Source organism: Triticum aestivum, chromosome 3D (assembly GCF_018294505.1).
Source record: "Triticum aestivum cultivar Chinese Spring chromosome 3D, IWGSC CS RefSeq v2.1, whole genome shotgun sequence".
In the NCBI taxonomy this organism is placed as follows: Eukaryota; Viridiplantae; Streptophyta; class Magnoliopsida; order Poales; family Poaceae; genus Triticum; species Triticum aestivum.
Window position 1 is genome coordinate 53,938,434 of NC_057802.1, and position 20,351 is coordinate 53,958,784.

Here is a 20,351-nt window from a genome sequence, read left to right on the forward strand (position 1 = left end):
AATTAATAATGTTCATTACAAAATTTTGTGGCTGCATGCAGTTTCCACAGCATCTCTTTCCACCGGAGCGCCCGCAGCCCGATCCCCTCCCCTCTCCTCCGTGTATGTGTATCTCTCTCTCTCTCTCATTTCCTCATCTCTGTCAAGTAGCATGCTTGTTCGTCCTTGCTTGCACATGTATGTGCTAGTCCTGTTTGACGCGTTTTTTGTGTCTGTCTGTTTTTTTAAAAAAAAACCTATATTAATTAATTAATAATGTTCATTACAAAATTCGCCACACAGGGCGGAACACTATTAAGAAGAATCCCATCAAATTTATTTATAAAGCTAAACTTCGCAATTTCATGCGCCACCTTATTGGCCTGCCGATTAATTTTTGCAATTTTAAAATTCTTGAGCATCGTCAATATACTCAAGGCTTTTTTGTGTCTGTCTGTTTATTCCCAAAGCAGCTGGTTGATATTCCAAACAAATTCAGAACGTATTTGAACAGGTGAGAATCAGTCTAAGAAGGCGAGGTGGGACTATTCAAAGCAAATATCCTTTCCATTGTCAAACCGACGTGCTAGCCGAGTTGGTCGCTGCCTTAGCACATGGCTCGTGAGGTTATGGGCTTGATCCCCACAGCAAGCAATATTTGTTGACTGTTGGCCCATAAGAGAACGTTTCATCTAGCCCGTATATAAGAGAAAAGCACGTTCGTATGGGGCATTGCTCTATGGCCTAAATTCGTCACCGACGTACCACCCTTTATTAGTACCACCTCGGATATTAAAAAAACTTATGGGTTGGATGGACGAAAAACGTATTATAACATAAGAAGAAAGCGTATTGTGACGATGAACCCGACAAAGTCAATCCGTACTTTATTATTACTAGCACAAGAGCCCGTGCGTTACAACGGGATAATACTTATCTCTCTCCCTCCATCTCTCCCTCGGTGTTGATGCTTTCGATCTTCTTGAGCAAGTGTATAGTGTTAGAGCTTGATGCTCCTCTAGAAGGCAGCACTCATATTGTTGTACATAAATCAATGTAAATAATTAAGGAGCAAAGTCATATAAATTCAACCAAAATGTTACAAAATAATTTAAACCAATATGATATTTCTTTTTCTTTGTGTTTCGAGAATCCAGTGATTTGTTGTACATGGGGCAAAGTACAAAATGTGCCCCCAAAATGATAAATAAAGTTACGATCAGAATTTCTAGAGATTAAATTTAACTTTCTACATCTCTTAATTATCGAACCAAGTCAAAATCAAGCTCTCCAAAGTTGCTTACACCAGTAATCTGCGCAAACATGTGCCCATTGTGCTCTCAAATAAATTCCACAATATCATTTGTACACGTATGTCCATCTTATAGTTCGTATAATCCTCTTATAGTCATGTTTTACAGCTTGAGGCTAACAATTCTTTCAACCTAACATCGTCTATATGCCCCTTATGTGGTACATTGTGCTACTGTAAATTTTCTCTGAAAATGTAATGCATTCCACTTTCACATGGTTCGTTTAGCTATCGCAGATGGCCCAATATGGTTGATTTATTTTATTAGCATCTAGAAGTACACTAAGTCATGAAAATCAACAATGTTCTTAATCGAAGAAGAATTGAAGAGCTAAGTACTAAATTACTAACCTTCAGATTCTCTGTGCCCATAGCATCACTGCATGACCTCCAAAGAAGTAAGGAGTTAGCTTACAGGAGGCACACCACGACCATCAGGTGCAGCACATACACCACCTCATACCAAGCATACGCCACCGGCATGGATGCTCATGCAATCAGACCATGAACATACTCTGAACATTTATCTCAGCCTTATCTCTAAACATAGGTGTAACCCAGCCTACCTCAGCATTGTGTCGTCCTCGTTAGCACAAATAAATTAGACTTTATTTCTCAGATCACTGCATGCAACGTCACGCATGATGAATCAATCAAAAAACACCATCTGAAAACCAAAGCAAAACATTGTAGGATTGGATAATAACTTTCTTTCACGAATTCTAGCTGGCATGTACTCTTCTAAAGCCTGGAGAAGATTAACAATGCTAACAGTCAAATAGAACAGGAGTAAGAGAGGAGATAGAGCAGACCGTGCAACTACACACGCAAAGAGAGGACGACAGTTCCTGCTTGAGAGTTGCGGCTTGGCATGTTCCCCTCAGATCAAGTCAATGATACATGCAAGCAGTCGGCTGCTTCTCACTTGAGGATCCGTTTGGCAGAGGCGGAAGCACCAGGCAAGTAGGACGCTGAGGCGTTCACTCCGGCGACACCGACACTGACAATGTGATCTAATTGGCGCCGGCAATTTGATCCGATTGGCGGAGTTAAAGGTATGAATTGGCCGCGAGTTTTCTTGGACCTCTGTGCCACTCTGCTGCTCTCTATACTGCCTTTCACCCTGCACATATTTGTTTTTGTATGTCCTTTCTGTCTCTTGATAAGCCCTTCCATCAAATTTATATACGCCTCAGACTGCAATTCTGTGGCCGGTGTATTCGTCGTTCCACCGCTGCGCCAGCAACATGAACGCCGGCACATCCGGAAGCGGCACTGAACACGCCAAGATCTACACAGTGGCCTTCCTTTTCCCCTGGTTTGGTTGGCTGCGCTAGGCCCAACAGCAGAAGCATCACTGCGTCTCTCCTCAAAATTCGCAGGAACCTTGGGTCGACCTCGAGTATGGATTCCCTGCCGGCGCCATGCTACGTGAGGCCCAGCTACAGCAGTCGCTCCGCATGGCCCTCGTCGAGATCGTTGGCGGTGAGCAATACGGATTCCCGGCCGGCGCCATGGTACATGAGGCGGCGTGCCTCGGGTCGGCAGCCTTGCACCCGACAGATCTTTAGGTTTATCAATTTGTTCCGATTCGATTCTAGAGATGCGATCTGAGGAAATCGAGAGGATTAATTCATCTTTATGGCGATGGCGATTGGATTGGTTCTCAGAGTCCGTATGATTCTATTCACGAGTCGGCAGGAACACGCTATGAACGAACGGACAAGAGTGGTGGGCTGGATGTAATGGGCTGACTTCATTGGCCCAAATAGATCAATAAAACATAAGGAGCTGTTAATTAGTACCACCTCGCCTATATGTCTAAATTCAAACTGAAAGCGTAAATTTAAGGAAAAAAAGCGTATTGTGACGGTGAACCCAACAAAATCAATCCGTGCTTTATTATTAGGGAGAGATTATTATTATTATTATATTATTATTATTATTATTATATTATTATTATTATATTATTATTACTAGTACAAATGCCCGTGCGTTGCACCGGGCAAAAAAAATTGTACCAGTGTTCATTTCTTATATCCAATTCCAATAAACTGTCAATTGGTTTTATCTTTTGCTTTTCTGGAAAACACGGATATTTCTTTACTTTTTAAGAAACTGAACATTTTTTTAACTTTTTAATTAGAATTGGAACATGTTTTGAACCGAACATTTTATGAACACATACATTTTTTGTTTTTTTAATGATTTTGTGAACAAATTAAAATATGAAAAAAAATTGAAACCAAGAACAATTATGAACACTCATTAACTTTAAAAAAAACTCACACTCAGTGGCAGTAACTAAAAAATGAGTGTTGGTGTCCGGACCATGGAGAATAGAGTTAAGATATTCTACCGGGTGGAGATGAGTGGTGTATTTATTTTTAGTGGGACATACGGATGTTGGCATGTTCTATACTATTCGAGAGTTTAATAACTAATCTATTTCTTTTTGGAAATTTCAAAACATTTGAATGCAAACAGACTTATACTATGTCAAATTTTTATATTTGTGAGTCTACGTTTGTACTGTGGTTTTCAAAAGAAGATCTCCTTTAACCTTTGTATGCCACAATTTAATATGTCATGTGTTGCACCAGAAGGAAAAAAATCACATGTTGTTTAGTGATTCATTCATGTTGCCACTTTCCATGTTCGCCACCGTCGTCAAAGATGATACAATTTTTGGTGTCCGCGGCTGAAAAAAGTTGATGAATCCACATTCATGTCCCTCGCCGTTGCCTCAATCAACATCACACTATCACCGGATGGGAGAGTAGTGGTGCATTGAAGTGTGATTGTTTATATACACAGTTATGTGTTAATATTCATAAGCGAAAAGGGTTTTTCTATGCTGTTTTTCTTTTTAGAAAATGTTGGTTATCTGGTTTGCAAAATTATATTATGTTCCTTTTCTTTTTGCACTTTTTTGGACTTGGCCAGACACAAGTTTCTCACGTAGATTGCAGGCTCTCTCTCTACAAAAACGTGCATGCTTTGGAGAGAGCAGAACTGCACCCACGCATCTCTTTCTGTTCGATATCACAATAAAAAGAAGAAAATGTTTCCTATAAGAAGATCTTAGTGTGCCTGCATCCAATGGCTTGGAAAGGCGACGGAGACTACGTTAAATCTCAATCAACTGAAATTTAGCGAATCTATTTAAAATTAGTAGCTAAACTCATTAAAAAATGGGCAGCCAGTTCAAAGTACCTAGCACAATGGCCCATGTTACAGGCGAAAGGTGATGATCGACATATTTTTAAGAAAACTTAGTCGACACTTTTGTACAATTACAATAGTTCTTTTGGACAAACTAATTGTGTCAATGTTAACAATACGAATCATATGCATAGCCAGCACAACTTCATACATAGATCCATTCATCGCCCACAATTGGTCCAATCCATCATTACTGATTTAGTTAATCCATTTAATTATGAAAGCAAGGCAACATGCTTCTTTAGAGGAAGGTTAATATTTATTACTTAACTCAGATAATGAAAATACACAAAATCTTATAATTACCTATTTTCTTGAGTTTAGATATTGTAGCACTAAACAACAAATTAAATTATTGTGACCGCATTCATCTTCGAGAGCACACACACATATATATGCACAAGACATACATCTGCAAGTGTTTCTTACCGCTCTATCACCCTTGAGCTAAAATTAGTGGACCTAGCATAAAATTTGAAATGAGCATATGGCAGAACAGAGACCTATAAAGAGTTCATTTTGTACCTTAGATATGTATAGTACAGAACATCGGGAAAATGCAGACTTTTAGTTAGAGAAATATGTAAGTTGCAAAGTATAATTTAAACCAATTTATCAAAGCTTCGTACCCAAAAGATAGACTTGCGAGGTATAGCGCTGAAAATACTTGAGTATGGGGACAACATCCAGACTGCATCCGAGTCATCTCGTTTCTAGAGTACGCGCTGAATTTGCCCAATGCCAATTGTGCTATTCCCAGGTTTGGGATCCCGCTTCAGATTGGAAAAGACCTTCAAGGCATCTTTGATGACACTCAACGAAAGGCTCTTAATTTTTAATTATGAATTTGCCCGATGCATTTTTCTAAAAATTAGCAAACATGCCCGTGCGTTGCAACATGACTTTAGAAAATAGCTCACGGTCCTAGATCCTAATCCAATAAGCATGACTGAAGACACCCCCACCCCTGAAGTTCAAAGTCTCAAAAAGAAAAAAACATCTAAATATTTGATTCATCGGTATGCCCTTACATATCAGTTAGAATCTAAACAGAAGAACCTCGACACAAAAACTATTGCCAACAAATTTCCTAGCTTTACAACAGATTGCAAAATAAACATTCACATGGATAACATTTCGGATCATGAATAACTTAATACAGCCATTCCCTGGATTTAGGTAAGAATCATATCTAACGTTGTATGGCTCGTGTGTATCAACTACATTTCGTGGTCTATACATGGTTATTCATATCAATGAATATTTGAAATATGAATGCTATTAATAAGCAATCTAATTTGCATAAAGGAAAATCTTACAAAGCCACGAGAGAATACTTTTTAAATGTGATATAGATAGGGGCTTTGGTAGCAATATACTGCGGTAAACAGATGTCGTATATCCTAAGATTGCAAAGTACAACTCATGGTGGTAACAAACATCATTTTGAACATCTATGATCACTCGAAGGATAATATACTATCTGATTGCAACAAATATTTAATATTATATCTGATTGCAGTGCTAACAATTACATGAGGCAAGCTTAATGATAATGACAGGAACACAAACAAAGGTCATAAAATCCTTATTTACAAATGAATGCACTACAATGGGATATATATCAACACTATTAGCTACAGCAACAAATGGGGAAAATAGCCAGGTAAAATGTCATATTAGTCTGTGAAGATGAAACATAATTCAGATGTCTCACCATATCTTTTGGAGATCGAATGTACCAAACCTTAACTTCATGTGCCAAATCTCCCTAGAGATCCTTCATAGAAATTTCTTTTTCGCTTTATTTCGTCTCCTAAAATAGAGCAGTATAAGAAAGTACTGAATATCGCAAATGAATCGGATAAGTAACTTGTTTTTTCTTTATATGTTCTCCTCAATTGATTTAGAAAAAAAAATAACAGTTAGATGGAAACAGTCATTTCTTATCCTAAGCCATGGATGCATCATGCAGGACCAATCTGTGTAGAGTGGAGAAGAAAGCTCATCAGCTAACATAAAAAAATGGAGGAACTCGTATGACGTATGGGGCCTACATGTAGTAACGTATATCCAGTCTGAATCTAACATATAAAGATCAAAGTCTCCTCACCATGACTCGCTGGAGTTATGTATGTACGTAGCGGCTGCCACTCCATGGCCACCAGATCCCTACCGCTGCAGCATCAATTCCTTGTCACCATGATCAAGGGTACATAGCAGCAGCATACATAAGGATATGTACATATCATGAAGCAATTGTAATCAGCAAGCAGCAGCCTTCTCTGTGTTCTCTGTATAGATGTGTAGTAACCAAGCAGCAGCATGAACAAAATTGCAGCAGCGGGCTGCTGCTCTCCTCTCTGATCTCTCTCTATATGCAATAGTAGTATAGCAGAACATCAAAATTAGCTACCGCAGAGCAATCTCGAAAAAATAGTAGGAATATAATTAAAAAGATTCTAATGTGTTTATTTTGGCATATCGGAACATTCAGTGTGTATATCTGAGTTCTACACCAGCTATAATGGCTGCCAATCTTGGTTAAGTACTGATCAAGTAGCATTGGGCTGAACAAAAGCAATAAACTTCAGTCTTTATGTCCAGAGAAAATTAGGAATAATAGTGAGCAAAGCATATGAACATATCTCATTATTCAAAACTTAAGTTAACAGATCTACAATGTGCATCCTTGTGCACAACCCATCTCTAAGAAATTGTTTGGAACATCATTGATAGAAATTTATTAGCAGAATTTAAGCTATAACATTGTAGGCAATACAAAGGAATTCAGATGTAAGCTGAATCTTCCTTGAACTTTCAGGCCTGGCCACTCCGACCCATTAGTCATTAGTTTAAAGTTCAAAACTGATGATAGAATTGGACGATGGCGTACCTTGGATGGAGCACATGCCGACAGTGTTTCGGCAAACTAAGTGGAGCAGCGAGCTTGAAAGCTTCGGGCGCAACTGGAACTGATGCCAGACGGTGTACAGGAGGAGTTTACCTGAGCCGATTGCACTCATCCCTTGTCCGCACTTCCATCTTGTTGAGTCATCACAGCTACTGTTCTCCTGCACGCAGCCATGCAAATCATATCAGAACAATGTAACAATCAATGATTTAATTAGCATGGCACAAAGAGTCAGATCGACCCATAATCAATATGTCACGGCATGCATGCATCAGGAAGATGAATCAAGCAAGGATATATTACATACCTCGAACTCCGCCGCGGCGGGATCCATCTGCCCGAGCATAGTTATCGCCGCTGGTCGCTCTGTGCTTGTCCTGCGCACTCGAGCCAGTCACCGTCTACGCCGAGGCAGCCCACACCGTATGGAAGAATCGAGACGGAGAAATTGTATAGCGAGACACACACCTTGGCCCAGGGTGGATGGCCATTGTCTCGCTTGTCCTCGGCTTCCGGCAAGGCCCAGTACGCCGTCCCGGCATGGCGGCGAGCGACAGGGGAGGAGGCCTGTGGTGGCTCGGCGTCGCGTGCGGGCCGTGGATCACCTTCTGCTTCTTCATCTTCCCCATGAACCCCACCATCACCCTTCCTACTCGCTCTCCTAGGAAATCCACCTCAAATCCCATGGATTCCTAGCGGGGGTCACTCGAATCGACCGCTGGTTGCTTTTGGTGCCGGCGGGCTTGAAGATTGCAGGAGGTTGGAGACCGAGAAGGCTCAGGGTGGCGCAGGAGAAGATTTGGGCAGATGGAGAGGGGAAGGAGACAGAATTGCAAAGGGTCGGGGTCGGGGAAGAAGATCGGCCGTGCGGCCGCGCGTGGGGGCGGCGGCGGCGCCGCCGTGCCTGTAGGCATCGAGGAGGAGAGCCCGTGCTGGTTTATTTCTTTTTACAATTCGAAGGACGGACGAAAACTGTTACGGACGAATTTACGGGCAAGTTAGAATAGTACCACCTCGTTAATATTACGATTTTGTTTATACAGATCGTAAAAGCGTATTATGACATGAGAAGAAAGCGTATTGTGACGGTGAACCCGACAAAGTCAATCCGTGCTTTATTACTAGGGAGAGACTAGTACAAATGCCCGTGCATTGCACCGGGCAGAAAAATGGGCATAACCTGCTTTATGTGCCATTGTGCATCATTTTTATATTTATTTTTAATAAACATAGCACATGTGCCCGTGCGTTGCAACGAAAAAAAATTAGCCTGAGAAGGAGTTTTCAACGGGATGGTCGCGGCGACATTTGTATACCTGTGATGCTGTGCACAACAAGAATGGGCGTGATGGCATAGGGGGAGCGCAAGGGCAACGATGCTGCTAGCGTTGGAGAGGGGAGAGGTCGACCTCACCAAACCATGCTTCCTCACAACGTGTCCCTTCCCTCCGAGTCGAAGCTTCCTCTCCGAGATGTTGCTCTTGTCTTTCCACCGCCAACTTCCTATTATCGGAAGCACCTTCGAAAAACAGATGTACAGAAGCCACCTTCTGTTAAAGAGAAAAAGAAGAATGCCCAAAAAATAAATAATTAATCAAAACCATACTTTAGAACAATGTTCGTCATGTTTGGTACCTCGGAAAGATGTTCATGATTTTTGTCATTGCCAATAGATATAAAAATATGTTCACTATACCACTGAAAAATCCTTAGCATTCCCCATGTTCCGGTCAATCACAACTTCACAAGACAAACTTCAAGAATATGTATTCAAGAGGTCAAAGTGAACTGAAGCGGTTGATATATCAAACTAACAGAGTGATATTTCTTCACAGTTTTTTCTCGACAAAAATAGACATACCTCCTCTGAACCCCTTGTGTAGTAAAAGGCATCACCGCCCTTGCTTACACATGGGCCATGGAGCCAAATTTCGCCTAAAAACTTACCTGCTAGTTGGAATGGATGACCCTACTTCCCTGAAAGCAACTGAACAGTAATTTGATGTCAAATATAAAATGAACAATAATTTTGTGAAAACAAAAGAATTATAGTATTGCAGCCAGGGAAGAGTAGTGCTACATGCTGACAGTTTAAAACTTTAAAGTATATCTGAGATATAAAATTTACAAAACCAGATAGTAAAATTAACTTGAACACACCGATTTTATACTGGATGGACACCACAAAGTCACAGCAAACCTTACTGACAAATCATTTAATAAAAATAGTGTACTGAAAGGTATATAATAAGGGAAACGATTCTATTCACCCGACCGGTCTGTCATGGGCATCCGCCGGTTCCAATGCTCGGGTCTACCCATCACTATCTTGCCCATCCTTATCCATAGAAAATGGCATCTACACATTTCTCCACCTCTGAGTAGTCATCTTCTTCCATGAAAAAATAATCATGAGTACCTCGTTAGCTCCAGCGCTAGCTGTGGCAGCGAGCGCTGTGCTGAAAGCCAACAACCCAGGTGTTGGTGTGCCGACTGCGCGGACGCTCGAAACCACCGGACTGCACCAGCCGTCCCCGTGAGAAAAGATGTCGTCCGAGCCGCGTCCGTCATCGCCCGCCATGTCGCCGCCGTCCTGGAGTAACGCCGGTGTCCATGGCTGCCGCCTCCTCGAGCTCAACCGCCGGTGCCACCAGCAATAGTTCCTGCAACATAAATTTTATTGCAAAATAATTCTACAACATGATCTCTGTTGCGAAAAAATCATAAACTTTTTTGAAACATCATCTTTCTTGTAATTTTTTTGAAACATAACCTTTGTTGCAAATATTTCTACAACACGACTTATATTGCAAAAGTTTCCGCAATATTAGCTTTGTTGTAATGGTGAAGGGTGTCGGTCAGCCGCTCGATGGCGTTAGATCTAACATCTCGTGATCCGGCCGATCTTTCGATGGACCCGTAGCACGCCCCATATAATAAGGTCCGAAAAAACAAAAGCATGAACTGAAGGATTGCTTGAAAACTTGATCACTTTATCGTGAGAAAGACATTGCAAGAGCTAAACATACCTCGTTAGGCAAGGAGAGGCAAAGCATGCAACACTATACTTTTAGTTCTTGCCTGACACCATCCAGTGCTTTGACCTGTTTTGACCGAATTAGAGACTCGCATGTTGCTGTTGGCCTGCCGCCACCCGGCGTCATCACAGGCAAGCTCGTTCATGCCATCTTACAATCAGATCAAAATCTGAGCTGATTAGCCATTGGGCCGGCAGCCACCGGCTCTCTGTTGCGGTTTGCATTGACAAAGCAAAGTGGAGATATTAGAGGCCACTCACGGGATTAAAGTTGAGGCAGTGGTCGGTGGAGTAGGATCAGGATGAGCGGCCACATGAACTCAGCGTTTGTTCATCGAGGGCTGCTCGGCCTTCATCGTTTTGGCGGTGCAAACTATCAGGTGACGATCTGGGGGCGACCATGTATGCGGAACCCTCCCCGCAGCCGCTGACACATGGTGGTGACGCGTAGATCCGCGGTTCTGCCAGCACCTATGATCGGCTCTCCACTCCACCGCGCTCGGCATCTCTTAGCCATCAACAGCACTCTGTGACGGGCACCGCCATCAGGTCAATGAGCCCGTGCGCTTTACGCGATCAACGGCCATGCCTACAGGGTGGTCCATGCCGACGGAACCTGCCGTCATTAACGTTGGGCGTCGTGTCTGGATATCTCCTCATTGTTGTCAACGATCATCATCCATGACCGTGCCGGCGCAGCGAATCCAAAGAACGCGAATCCTCCCGAAGATGTGGACTTGTTGGCATTGGCTTCGGCTGTTGCTACCGTCGGCTTCGGCAAGGGCTCGCACCTGGATGTATTGTCCATGGGATCGGCCTTGGTTTACGCTGCTCATCCGGCAGCACCGTCTGTTGTCTCGGGCGACGTATTTAAGGAAGAGGCTAGCGAAGATAGGCGAGAGACCAACTCGTGAGGGACTCCTGGATCGATCTCGAGGGACAGGGAGAAACAAATCTAGGTGAAACGATGACAGGAAAGCAATCTCCGCTTTTAAGTAGGAAAGCAATCAAGCTGCACTAATTAAATCATTGCCTTCCCGTGGACTCAACTTCTTCATTTGCCTTTTTTTTCTTGGCGTTATTCCTTCCTTTCTTGTCTTTCTAATTGCAGAAAATCAATTCATAAGCCAACACATACACGGCTTTAGCCCAGTTGGTTGTGCACGTTGAGATGAAACGGCAGGTCATGAGTTCGATCCCCATGAAAATCACCTAATTTTTGCTGCGCTCCTCTACAATCTCGGCCCATATGCAAGGGCAAAGTCGCTGCTCACAATCTCGGCCCATGTGGGGCAAAGCCCATGACAGATAGAAAAACGTAATTTGTCAAATCTACACCGATGGCAACATTAGTACCACCTCACGTATATGTTTTAAATTCAAACTGAAAGCGTAAAATTCACAGGAAGAAAGCGTATTGTGTACGTGTATGAGAAAACTTTGACGTGGAATCAAATTTAATGAGAGTTATAAAATGTGGCTCATTTTACAAATCTGCTCGGCGCGCCACTTCTAACAAATCCGAATATTGTACTCCCTCCGTCCCAAAAATTTGTGTCTTAGATTTGTCTAGATACGGATGTATCATTGTCTAGATACGGATGTATCAAGTCACATTTTAGTATTAGATACATCCGTATCTAGACAAATCTAAGACAAGAAATTTGGGACAGAGGGAGTATAATCATCAAACTGATCCTCCTTTTTGATTTCGACTTCTTGGTTTTATTTTTTTTGTAACGTTTTAATAAACATTGTGCATTTTTTTTAAATTTGAACTTCAAGGTTTTTTTACAAAACCGTGAAAATCCCTTTTTTATTCTAGCAACCTAAAACAAAAATTCTAGCAAACTAAAAATGCACACATAGTAATTAAAACACCACTGACAGCAACTTGCAATTTTTTTGATGAATCCCTCGGTGTATCTTTTTTGTGCAACCATTTTTATTGACCTTCTCTAGGATGCGATCCTGAACTTTTCAAAAAGAAAATTATAAGTGAATTCCCTCTGCTTACTTTGTCAAACAAATCGTCAAAAGAACAATTTAATGATGCTTTTGTGTTCTTGTTTTTTGTGAGCTTTGACTTTGCATTCTATATGTCTGAATAGTTGGCATAACTATAGTCTGCTGATTTATTTTCCACCATGTATATTTTCTAAATCTAAAATCGTATTGGTCAACATGGCCGTAAATCAACTTCTTTTGGGCCCAACTTATCTCTTCTCACCCATGGCCCAGCTTAAATCAATATGTTTTGAAGCTAGCGGCTGCTACACAGATAGGGTGATTAAGGCCACTAATTGTCTCCACATAAACATGAGATTTTTTGCCTAGTTTACTACGAGTCCGTTCCATCAGAAAGCACACCATATTGTTAAGTAACGGAGGAGATCGGGGTACGCCTCTTTACTATAAGCTCTGCAGGACTTTGGGGGAATGAACTCAGCAGTTCAGTTTGATGCATGGCGGCCGGTCTAAGAGAAGCTTTGCGGCCGTAGGGATGGTTCGTGAGACCAGAGAGAGCACGGGTACAGATTGAGTACAGGGCGTCGCGGGACAGCGTATTCCCAGCAGTAGCAGGTGCAAGCAGTGACACGAGACAGACAGTTCCGCACGGAGAAAAGCAGAGGACGGGAGGTGCACTGGGTCCCGTGGCAGCAGCAGAGCGCATGAGCCGAGCCATGCACAGACGGCGCTGAATCGATTTGCGTTGGAGGTGCTGACCGCCGTCGACGAAGACGAAGGCGTGCGAGGTGGCGTCAGTCGTGTTGGTGCAGTTAACTGCTGATGGTCCAACCACTGATCCGTTCAAAGTTCACACCGCTCCCAACCTGCAATAGAACACAAGGAGAATCAGGGCTCATGAACTTGGATGAGAGAGGAGCACATGGAGTGGTGGCTCTCGCCGGCGGCGTCGGGGCGTGGACACCAGTGGAGTGGATCGGACAGGGAGCACCTTAGGAGGAGGGAGGTGGCGTGCACCAGCGAGGTTTCCTGGGAGATGGGGGATCCCGGTCACGTGCAGCCGAGCCAGGGGATGCGGTCGCCAGCCGAGGTCTGATGGTGGGGGCGTGCTGGGGATGGAGAGGCACGTCGGGGGATGGGCGCCGGTGGTGGGAGGCATGCCGGGGCCGGTGCCGGGCGACGATGACGTGAGGCGCGTTGGGGTTGGGAGGGCCGTCGGCGGGAGGCGCGCCGAAGCCAGGGGATGGAGGTGGGTTAGGTGGAGCCTCACGGCAATGGGGATTTTCAGATCGTGATGGGGATTTTTGGACGAGCGAACGGGAACGACGACGTACCAAATTTTATCAGTACCACGTGTATATGTTTTAAATTCCCAGTGAAAGCATAAACTTATGGAAAGAAGCGTATTGTGACGGTGAACCCGACAAAGTCAATCTGTGCTTTATTATTAGAGAGAGACTAGCAAAAAGGCCCGTGCGTTGCAACGGGAGAAAAATATCCGGCTCTCTTTTCTTAGTGAAAATTCACTGGTCAATGCTAATATGTGTTTCCAGGCAGGTGCATGATGTTCAGATCATAAGATATTTAATAGCGTAAAACAAAAAGGTCATTGCTAGCAATTTTAATTACAAAAAGTAACTTCTTTTAGGATTTGTCTTGTGTTTTCAGGGATTAGAAGTATATGAAAATATAGGAATGCATCAATATATCTCATCCGAGATAAGAAGGACAATTCTTGAGAAAAATGATTGAAAATTTGAAAAACAAATGTTAGTCATGCATGCTTGCATAGTTACCATAGATGGATGAATGCACGATGCATATTTTTTTTATTAGTTATCACTTAGACGTTAATAGTTTGTAAACATTTTGCATATACCAAACTCAAAGCCTATTTGAATATTGTAAATGGTATAATTGACTCAACCAATATCATAACACCAATAACTATATTAGCATACATATGTATTCACCCGCAAAAAAAAGAGCATACATATGTATTGGCTGAGCAAGTAACAAAAGAATTTAGTCCACATATGTATGTTTATGCACAAAAATCTGGAAAAGTTGTTGTCATGACAGGCATAACAATAGGAGTTCTGTACCAACATGGGTGTGTACTAACATTCAGAATGCGTGGCAAAATGAATAGCTACAACACTTAGGCCACAAAATTCACTCAAACTAAATAAAGCTACTTTTGAGAACACTAAAGTTATTTTGAGCTCCTCAATTGATCTCTCCAATAGCTTGACTTCTTCATCCTTCTCCTTTCATCTGCTATTTGTAAGAGTACAAAAGAAGGGTTCTAAAAGAAGAAAAACGGAAGCATTATTAAGAGCAGAAAACATTAATCCAATAGCATGAACACCTGGCTGGCGTCCGTAGCAATTACTTCCCTTTGTTTTGCCACTGGCAAAGCATCTCCAGCTTTTCTCTCAGAGAGGCACCTGGGAGTCACATTATTGCTTCTCTTCTGAGAGCTTGGAGAAGTTATTCTGCAAATTTTGAAGCAAATCGTTCCTTTCATCGTCAAGTAAATTTCTCAGCTCAATCAACACTTCCTCCAATATTGGAGTGGCATTTCTATTATGGGCTAACTCGTATTTCACAGAGCAATCAATCCGTTCAATATGGCTGAGCTGAGGTCGCAAATCAGTGTTCACTATAGAAACTGCATTTGGTTTGCAAACTACACTTGCTGGCTGCTCCTCCAACACCAAAATCTTTTTTTACTCTTCATAATTTAAGAATGTGCATGATTAATCAATTTAAACTCACTGGATTGGATGGATGGAGTGTCTAAATAGTAGGATTAAACAATTGGTCCTTTACTGACTGATTAATTAGTGACCTAAACATTTTTCTGAATCTTTGCTTTAATGGATGTGCATGATTAATCAGTTAACACTACAGTGGGGGAGGACATCCTGATGGAGCGGCGCAACCTACTTGACCAGCAAGCCCCACGCCTTCAAATTATTTTAGGAGATCTAACAACATTAAATAAGAAGCATCATCTCATTAAAGTCCTCTTTATTTATTTTATCGGAGGCTCGGAAGAACTTAGTCTCTTCAAAATAAGAAGCATCATCCATGGTCGATTTCTGGACCAAAATAACTACATGCATAAACGGACTCTCATGCCAAGTTGCAAACAGATCAGGGAAAACACCCACAAACTTGAATAAAACGTTGTGATTTTTCAGCAAAAGTAATGTTATGTGATCGAAATGAAACAACTGTTGTTCAGATATATCAGTTTCGATTGAATCTACTATGGCATTGACAGAAGCAGTAGACATCCAGCCATAAACATATCACTGGCCATAGGTTTTATTTTTATTTTTTGGCATGCACTGGCTATAGGTAGATAACATAAGAGCTAGGATCCAACAGTTAGGCAGAACAAGTAAGACACCAAGTCGCATAATCAAAATATGCCCATTTGCACACATGTAAATAGTTTGAACGTACTGAAACACAAAGAAAGTAGATAGTAGATTATATTGTCCTAAGTTGATCTTGCTTGATAGCATTATCTAGAGAATATCAAAAGGAAAAACATAACTAACCTTGACCTGTTTGTAGCGATCCAGATTTTACACACTCTGGTCGTTTCATCTGAAATCACATGAAAAAGTGTTGCTTTTCTTTGGCCGCTGAAAGGGAAAGTACCAATCTCCACTTCGATCCTCCCTCTGTAATATTATAAGAAAAGCAGTCAACAGAGCATCGCCCTCCCACCATGCCTGTTCTGATAGACACACAAAAGAATACACAAAGCATCTTCCATCAGTTTTTATAACTTGCTAGAAATACATGCAAACATCATCCAACAAATGAACGGCTTGTGCAATTTGTTTGCAAGCAAATAGAACGAATTATTGCAAACCTGAACATAATTCTATTGTCTATGCATCTTTTCTCTCAGCTCTACAAAAAAATTCGTCTAGCAATTTCTAAAAAGAATTTGAATGAAGCTACTGTACGTTTGTAGACAGCCACACAACAAATTGAAGGTCACGGGAGCAACAAAGCATCAGGGATCCTCCTGCGGTACACACGGTCCTCAACGATAGAGTTGCCTGGTTAGTGGGCTGCCGACAGAGCATCGACCAGAGCGTGAATAATCAACGGAGTTTGTAATCGTAGCCCTACACACGAAATTCCATGAGCATGGATAAACTGATCTTGTGATTTGGTAGAAGCAGCAAATTATAGTACCGGCTGAATGAACAGCTTGTGCCATTTATAGATAAACTGAAACCCTCACGTAGTCAGCCAGTACTATAATATGGTAGTAGCAACAGGCAGCTCACCATCTGGAACCCAGCCGCGAAGGTACCACCGGTCGCCGCTATACCGGGGCTCGTTCTGGAACTCCTTCGGCGCACTTCTGGAGGAACCTCGCCAGCTTCTCCGGCAGCGTCACCGGTGGCAGCTCCCCTCTAGTCGCCGGATCCCTTTGTAAAACGGACTCGGTTCGATCAGAGAGGAGGAAGCTAGGGACGTGGTGCGGTGCGGGTAGCAGAGAATTAGTGCCGCCTCTTCCATCCTCAGCCGCCAGCTCGCCGACCGCCCTCTCCATCCCCGGCCTCGATCTTGCCGGCACCCGCCCACTCCATCCCCGTCCACGATCCCGCCGGCGCCACCCTCCAATCCCCTTACTCGAGCCCGCTCGTCTCGAGCGCAACACGCCACGCCATGCCTCCCGCGAGGTCGCCGACGCGCAGATCGGCCCTCTCGAGCTCCTGGAGTCGGACGCCAGCGCCGCACCCTCCCATCCTCTGCCTCCCACGAGGTCGCGACCAGTAGGTGGAGGGGAGCGGTGAACGGCGAAGAAAGCCGCGAGATGGGATTGGGAGGCAGGAGAAGGCCGGCGGCGCGTGGTGAGGGGCGGAGCGGGGCAGGAGGCGGCCGGCGGCGCGAGGGGCGTAGCAGGAGGTGGGCGGGGCGGGGCGGAGCGGAGCGCCGCGAGGTAAAGCGCCGCGAGGACGGGGAGTCTGGATAAGATGAAACAGATGAATCGCGGGTTGAATACATACAGATGTAGGTTTTTTTCTTAAACGAAACGTTTTTTCAATATCACGGGCACCCGAATTAGTACCACCTCGGATATATGTTTTAAATTCGAACTGAAAGCGTAAATTCACGGGAAGAAGCGTATTGTGACGGTGAACCTGACAAAGTCAATCCGTGCTTTATTATTAGGGAAAGATTAGGGAAAGAAAGACTAGCAAAAATGCCCGTGCGTTGAAATGGGAGAAAAAGTACGCATGCCCCTATCTCAATAAGCATGTCTCAAGATCTCCACATGTCCATGTCCTTTTTTTCAACATGACGCCCTTCCGTGTCACCATCTATCCTCTTTCCCACCGTCATTGTCACTGTCGTAGTGCCCGAGACTACTTCTATACTTTGATACGAAGCAAAGCAAACACTGCTAGAAATGAGTAGCGCGTGTTTATTAACATAACTTCCTATCATTAATAATAAATAGCACATAGATAATTAATAGTACATACAATCAATTTTTGCGACCTTTTAATGTAACTAAATGTTTTAGCTAGCTAACAAAATCACTCTGAGATTTTTTTTTGTGGGGAAAAATCACTTTGAGATTATGAAGAAAATTAATGATTTTCCTCAATAAAGAATCAAACCATTACATGAGCAATCAATTGGATTTAAAGAATTGGTCGCTCACAAACATTAAAACTTTTTTTTGCGGGGTCACAAATTTTAAAACCATTACACGATGGAGTTTCCAGACTTGCACTAACTTTTCTTCTCAAGCTATAGTCATGCTCAAACATAGGGCATACGAAAGTGTACAGATTGTGGATCTAAGAAAATTGTGTGTACTCACATTTTACCTCTTTAATAGTTGTGAAAATAACCATATTATTTAATTTCATCCACTGTACAATTTTTGATTTGTTTATTAATGAAACTGCATCTGTTAATTATTTACTTTAACAACCATGCATTAAGTTTTAATGTTTGTGAGCGGCCAATTTTTAACACTTCCGTAAACAATTTTTAACTCGATGAAAAAAAATCGACAAAAAATGCATCCTCTTTGACATGTACTCCTAGATGATTAGGACTCCAGTCGGCTAAAAAAGAGTTCACGTCTCATTTCTTTTCCCCACTTTAAACTTGTTAGAAAAATAGAAAAAATATGATAGAAAAGATCCAATTCGCTGCCTACTTTTTTTTTCTGTTCGCAGGACTTCGTTCTAGCGGTAGAAACATCAGCGCCATGGCGCGTCTACATTAAATTCTCCTCTTTCCACCTTTATTATGTAGTGCACATGCACAGCGTGTATTAAGAATCTCTCTTAAGGCTAGTCATAGTGGGAGTAACTTAACTAGTAATATAGCGCATTTCAATAATTTTTTGCTTATGTGGCAAGTATTTAATGTGCGGTGGTAACATAATATGTTACTCTAACATAGCGCTTCCCAAGACAAGATGAGTACAAGCTAATAAATAAAGCCATCTATGACACTACTATCATGTTACTTTGCATTATGAAGATAGTAACTTAGACTAGTGTCATGCATATGACACTAGTCTAAGTTACTCCCCACTATGACCAGCCTTAATTTCCCCTGTTTAATTGCCCACCATATTAGGAATCCTTTTCTTAGGAAGGAATCTCTTAATTACCCATTTAATTGCCCATCATATTTCCCAAGCATGCATTAGGAATCCCCTTCCTTAATTATCCCACAATATTACTGATTTCTTTTTGTCCCATTCGATTGCCCATAATATTTCTGCGGTACATAGGGGGTGTTTGGTTCCAGAGACTTTTTTGCGTTGGGACTAAAAAAAAGTCCCTAAAAGTCCCTAGCAAACTAAATAGGGGGGACTTTTTGCTAAAAGTCCTTAGAAGCACCTCCTTAAGAGTCTTTTTCAAAAAGTCCTAGGGACTAGAAAAAGTCTAGGACTAGAGAACCAAACACCACCATAATCCTTCCTTTCCTTTTCTTTCGAGAAGCCTTACTTCCTTCCTTTGTGGGCACCAACTACGAATCTTCCTATCATCAATTTCCAAGCCGGCTTATTAAGGTGATTGATGATAGATAATTTGAACATGTATATAAATTGGTGGTTGTGCTTTTGAAAGGGCGAGGTGGCACTATTTGCTAACAAAACAACAGCTATCATTTAACGTAGGTTGGCCTAGTTCAGGTGGCTGGTGTCGAGCGTACGGTTAGAAAGTTGCGAGTTCGATTCCTCACGCGCACGCTTGTGTATTTTTTCCCTTCTCGCGTTGCAGGCCATTTTTTTCCTTCTCGTGTTGCACTGAAGCTGGGCCAACGGCCCAGCCTGCAGGCCCAAGTCGGTAGGAGCACATCTAAGGTGATGGTTTTGATGCATGGGCAGTACCACCTCGTAAAAGCGTATTACGACTGGGCGGAAGCGTATTGTGACGGTGAACCCACGGAGTCAATCCATACTTTATTATTAGCGAAAGATTAGGGAGAGATTACTTTTAGTTTGGTCTTAGGTTTAGTTTAGTTTTAGGTTTATGTTTAGTCATGAAAAAAACTAAGAATAATTAGAAGAAGAGGAGGAGAAGAAGAATAGCTAGGTTTAGGTGTAGTTTTTTCCTGTTTTGTTTTAGGTTAATTAGTGCTAGGTTTAAGAAGAGGAAAAAGGAGAAGAAGAAGAAGAAGAGGAGGAGGAGGAGAAGGAGAAGAAAGAAGAAGAAGAAGAAGAAGAAGAAGAAGAAGAAGAAGAAGAAGAAAGAGAAGAGGAGGAGGAGGAGGAGGAGAAGAAAGCTAGAGGAGAGGAGGAGAAGAAGAAGACCACCGACACCCTGACCCCGACCGCAACCACCGATACCCCGACACCTGACACCCCGACCACCGACACCCCGACCGCGACCCCGACCACC

The 20,351-nt window shown here is 42.5% G+C and overlaps 2 protein-coding genes and 1 long non-coding RNA gene across 8 annotated transcripts in view; 1 reads left to right on the forward strand and 2 right to left on the reverse strand.

The window, feature by feature from the left end:
- LOC123077354 (uncharacterized) overlaps window positions 1-7,724 on the forward strand; it is an 8,504-nt gene extending 780 nt beyond the window's left edge. The window contains exons 2-4 of one of the 6 annotated variants that reach the window (XR_006436541.1): window positions 42-102; window positions 2,079-2,346; window positions 6,492-6,990. Coding sequence is in view for 1 of the 6 variants with exons in the window: in XM_044499634.1 (XP_044355569.1) it covers window positions 42-102; window positions 7,341-7,452 (173 nt within the window). In the remaining 5 variants the exon portion in view is untranslated. Of the gene's footprint in view, window positions 1-41; window positions 103-452; window positions 757-2,078; window positions 2,347-2,487; window positions 2,932-6,491; window positions 6,991-7,340 lie in introns of those variants that run through there. The other 5 variants (XR_006436540.1, XR_006436538.1, XR_006436539.1 and 2 more) reach the window with 5 other exon arrangements.
- LOC123077353 (uncharacterized) lies at window positions 6,703-8,719 on the reverse strand. The gene is made up of 4 exons (XM_044499633.1): window positions 7,899-8,719; window positions 7,738-7,807; window positions 7,413-7,590; window positions 6,703-6,890 (listed from the first exon to the last, which is right to left on the reverse strand). Exons 1-4 carry the CDS (start codon window positions 8,114-8,116, stop codon window positions 6,703-6,705), a joined length of 654 nt encoding a protein of 217 aa, XP_044355568.1. The 5' UTR covers window positions 8,117-8,719.
- Window positions 8,720-12,782: 4,063 nt separating this feature from the next.
- On the reverse strand, window positions 12,783-17,468 carry LOC123077355 (uncharacterized). The gene is made up of 4 exons (XR_006436543.1): window positions 16,758-17,468; window positions 16,011-16,192; window positions 13,427-14,933; window positions 12,783-13,301 (listed from the first exon to the last, which is right to left on the reverse strand). It is a non-coding gene; the product is annotated as an uncharacterized lncRNA (long non-coding RNA).
- Window positions 17,469-20,351: the final 2,883 nt, after the last annotated feature.

Coding starts and splice junctions, on each gene's coding strand:
- LOC123077353 (XM_044499633.1), bottom strand. CDS start 8,116: ATGGGATTTGAGGTGGATTTCCTAGGAGAGCGAGTAGGAAGGGTGATG. Junction 7,591..7,737: donor CCGCCGCGGCGGAGTTCGAG/GTATGTAATATA, acceptor GGCTGCGTGCAG/GAGAACAGTAGCTGTGATGA. Junction 6,891..7,412: donor CGGCATGTGCTCCATCCAAG/GTACGCCATCGT, acceptor TATTGCATATAG/AGAGAGATCAGAGAGGAGAG.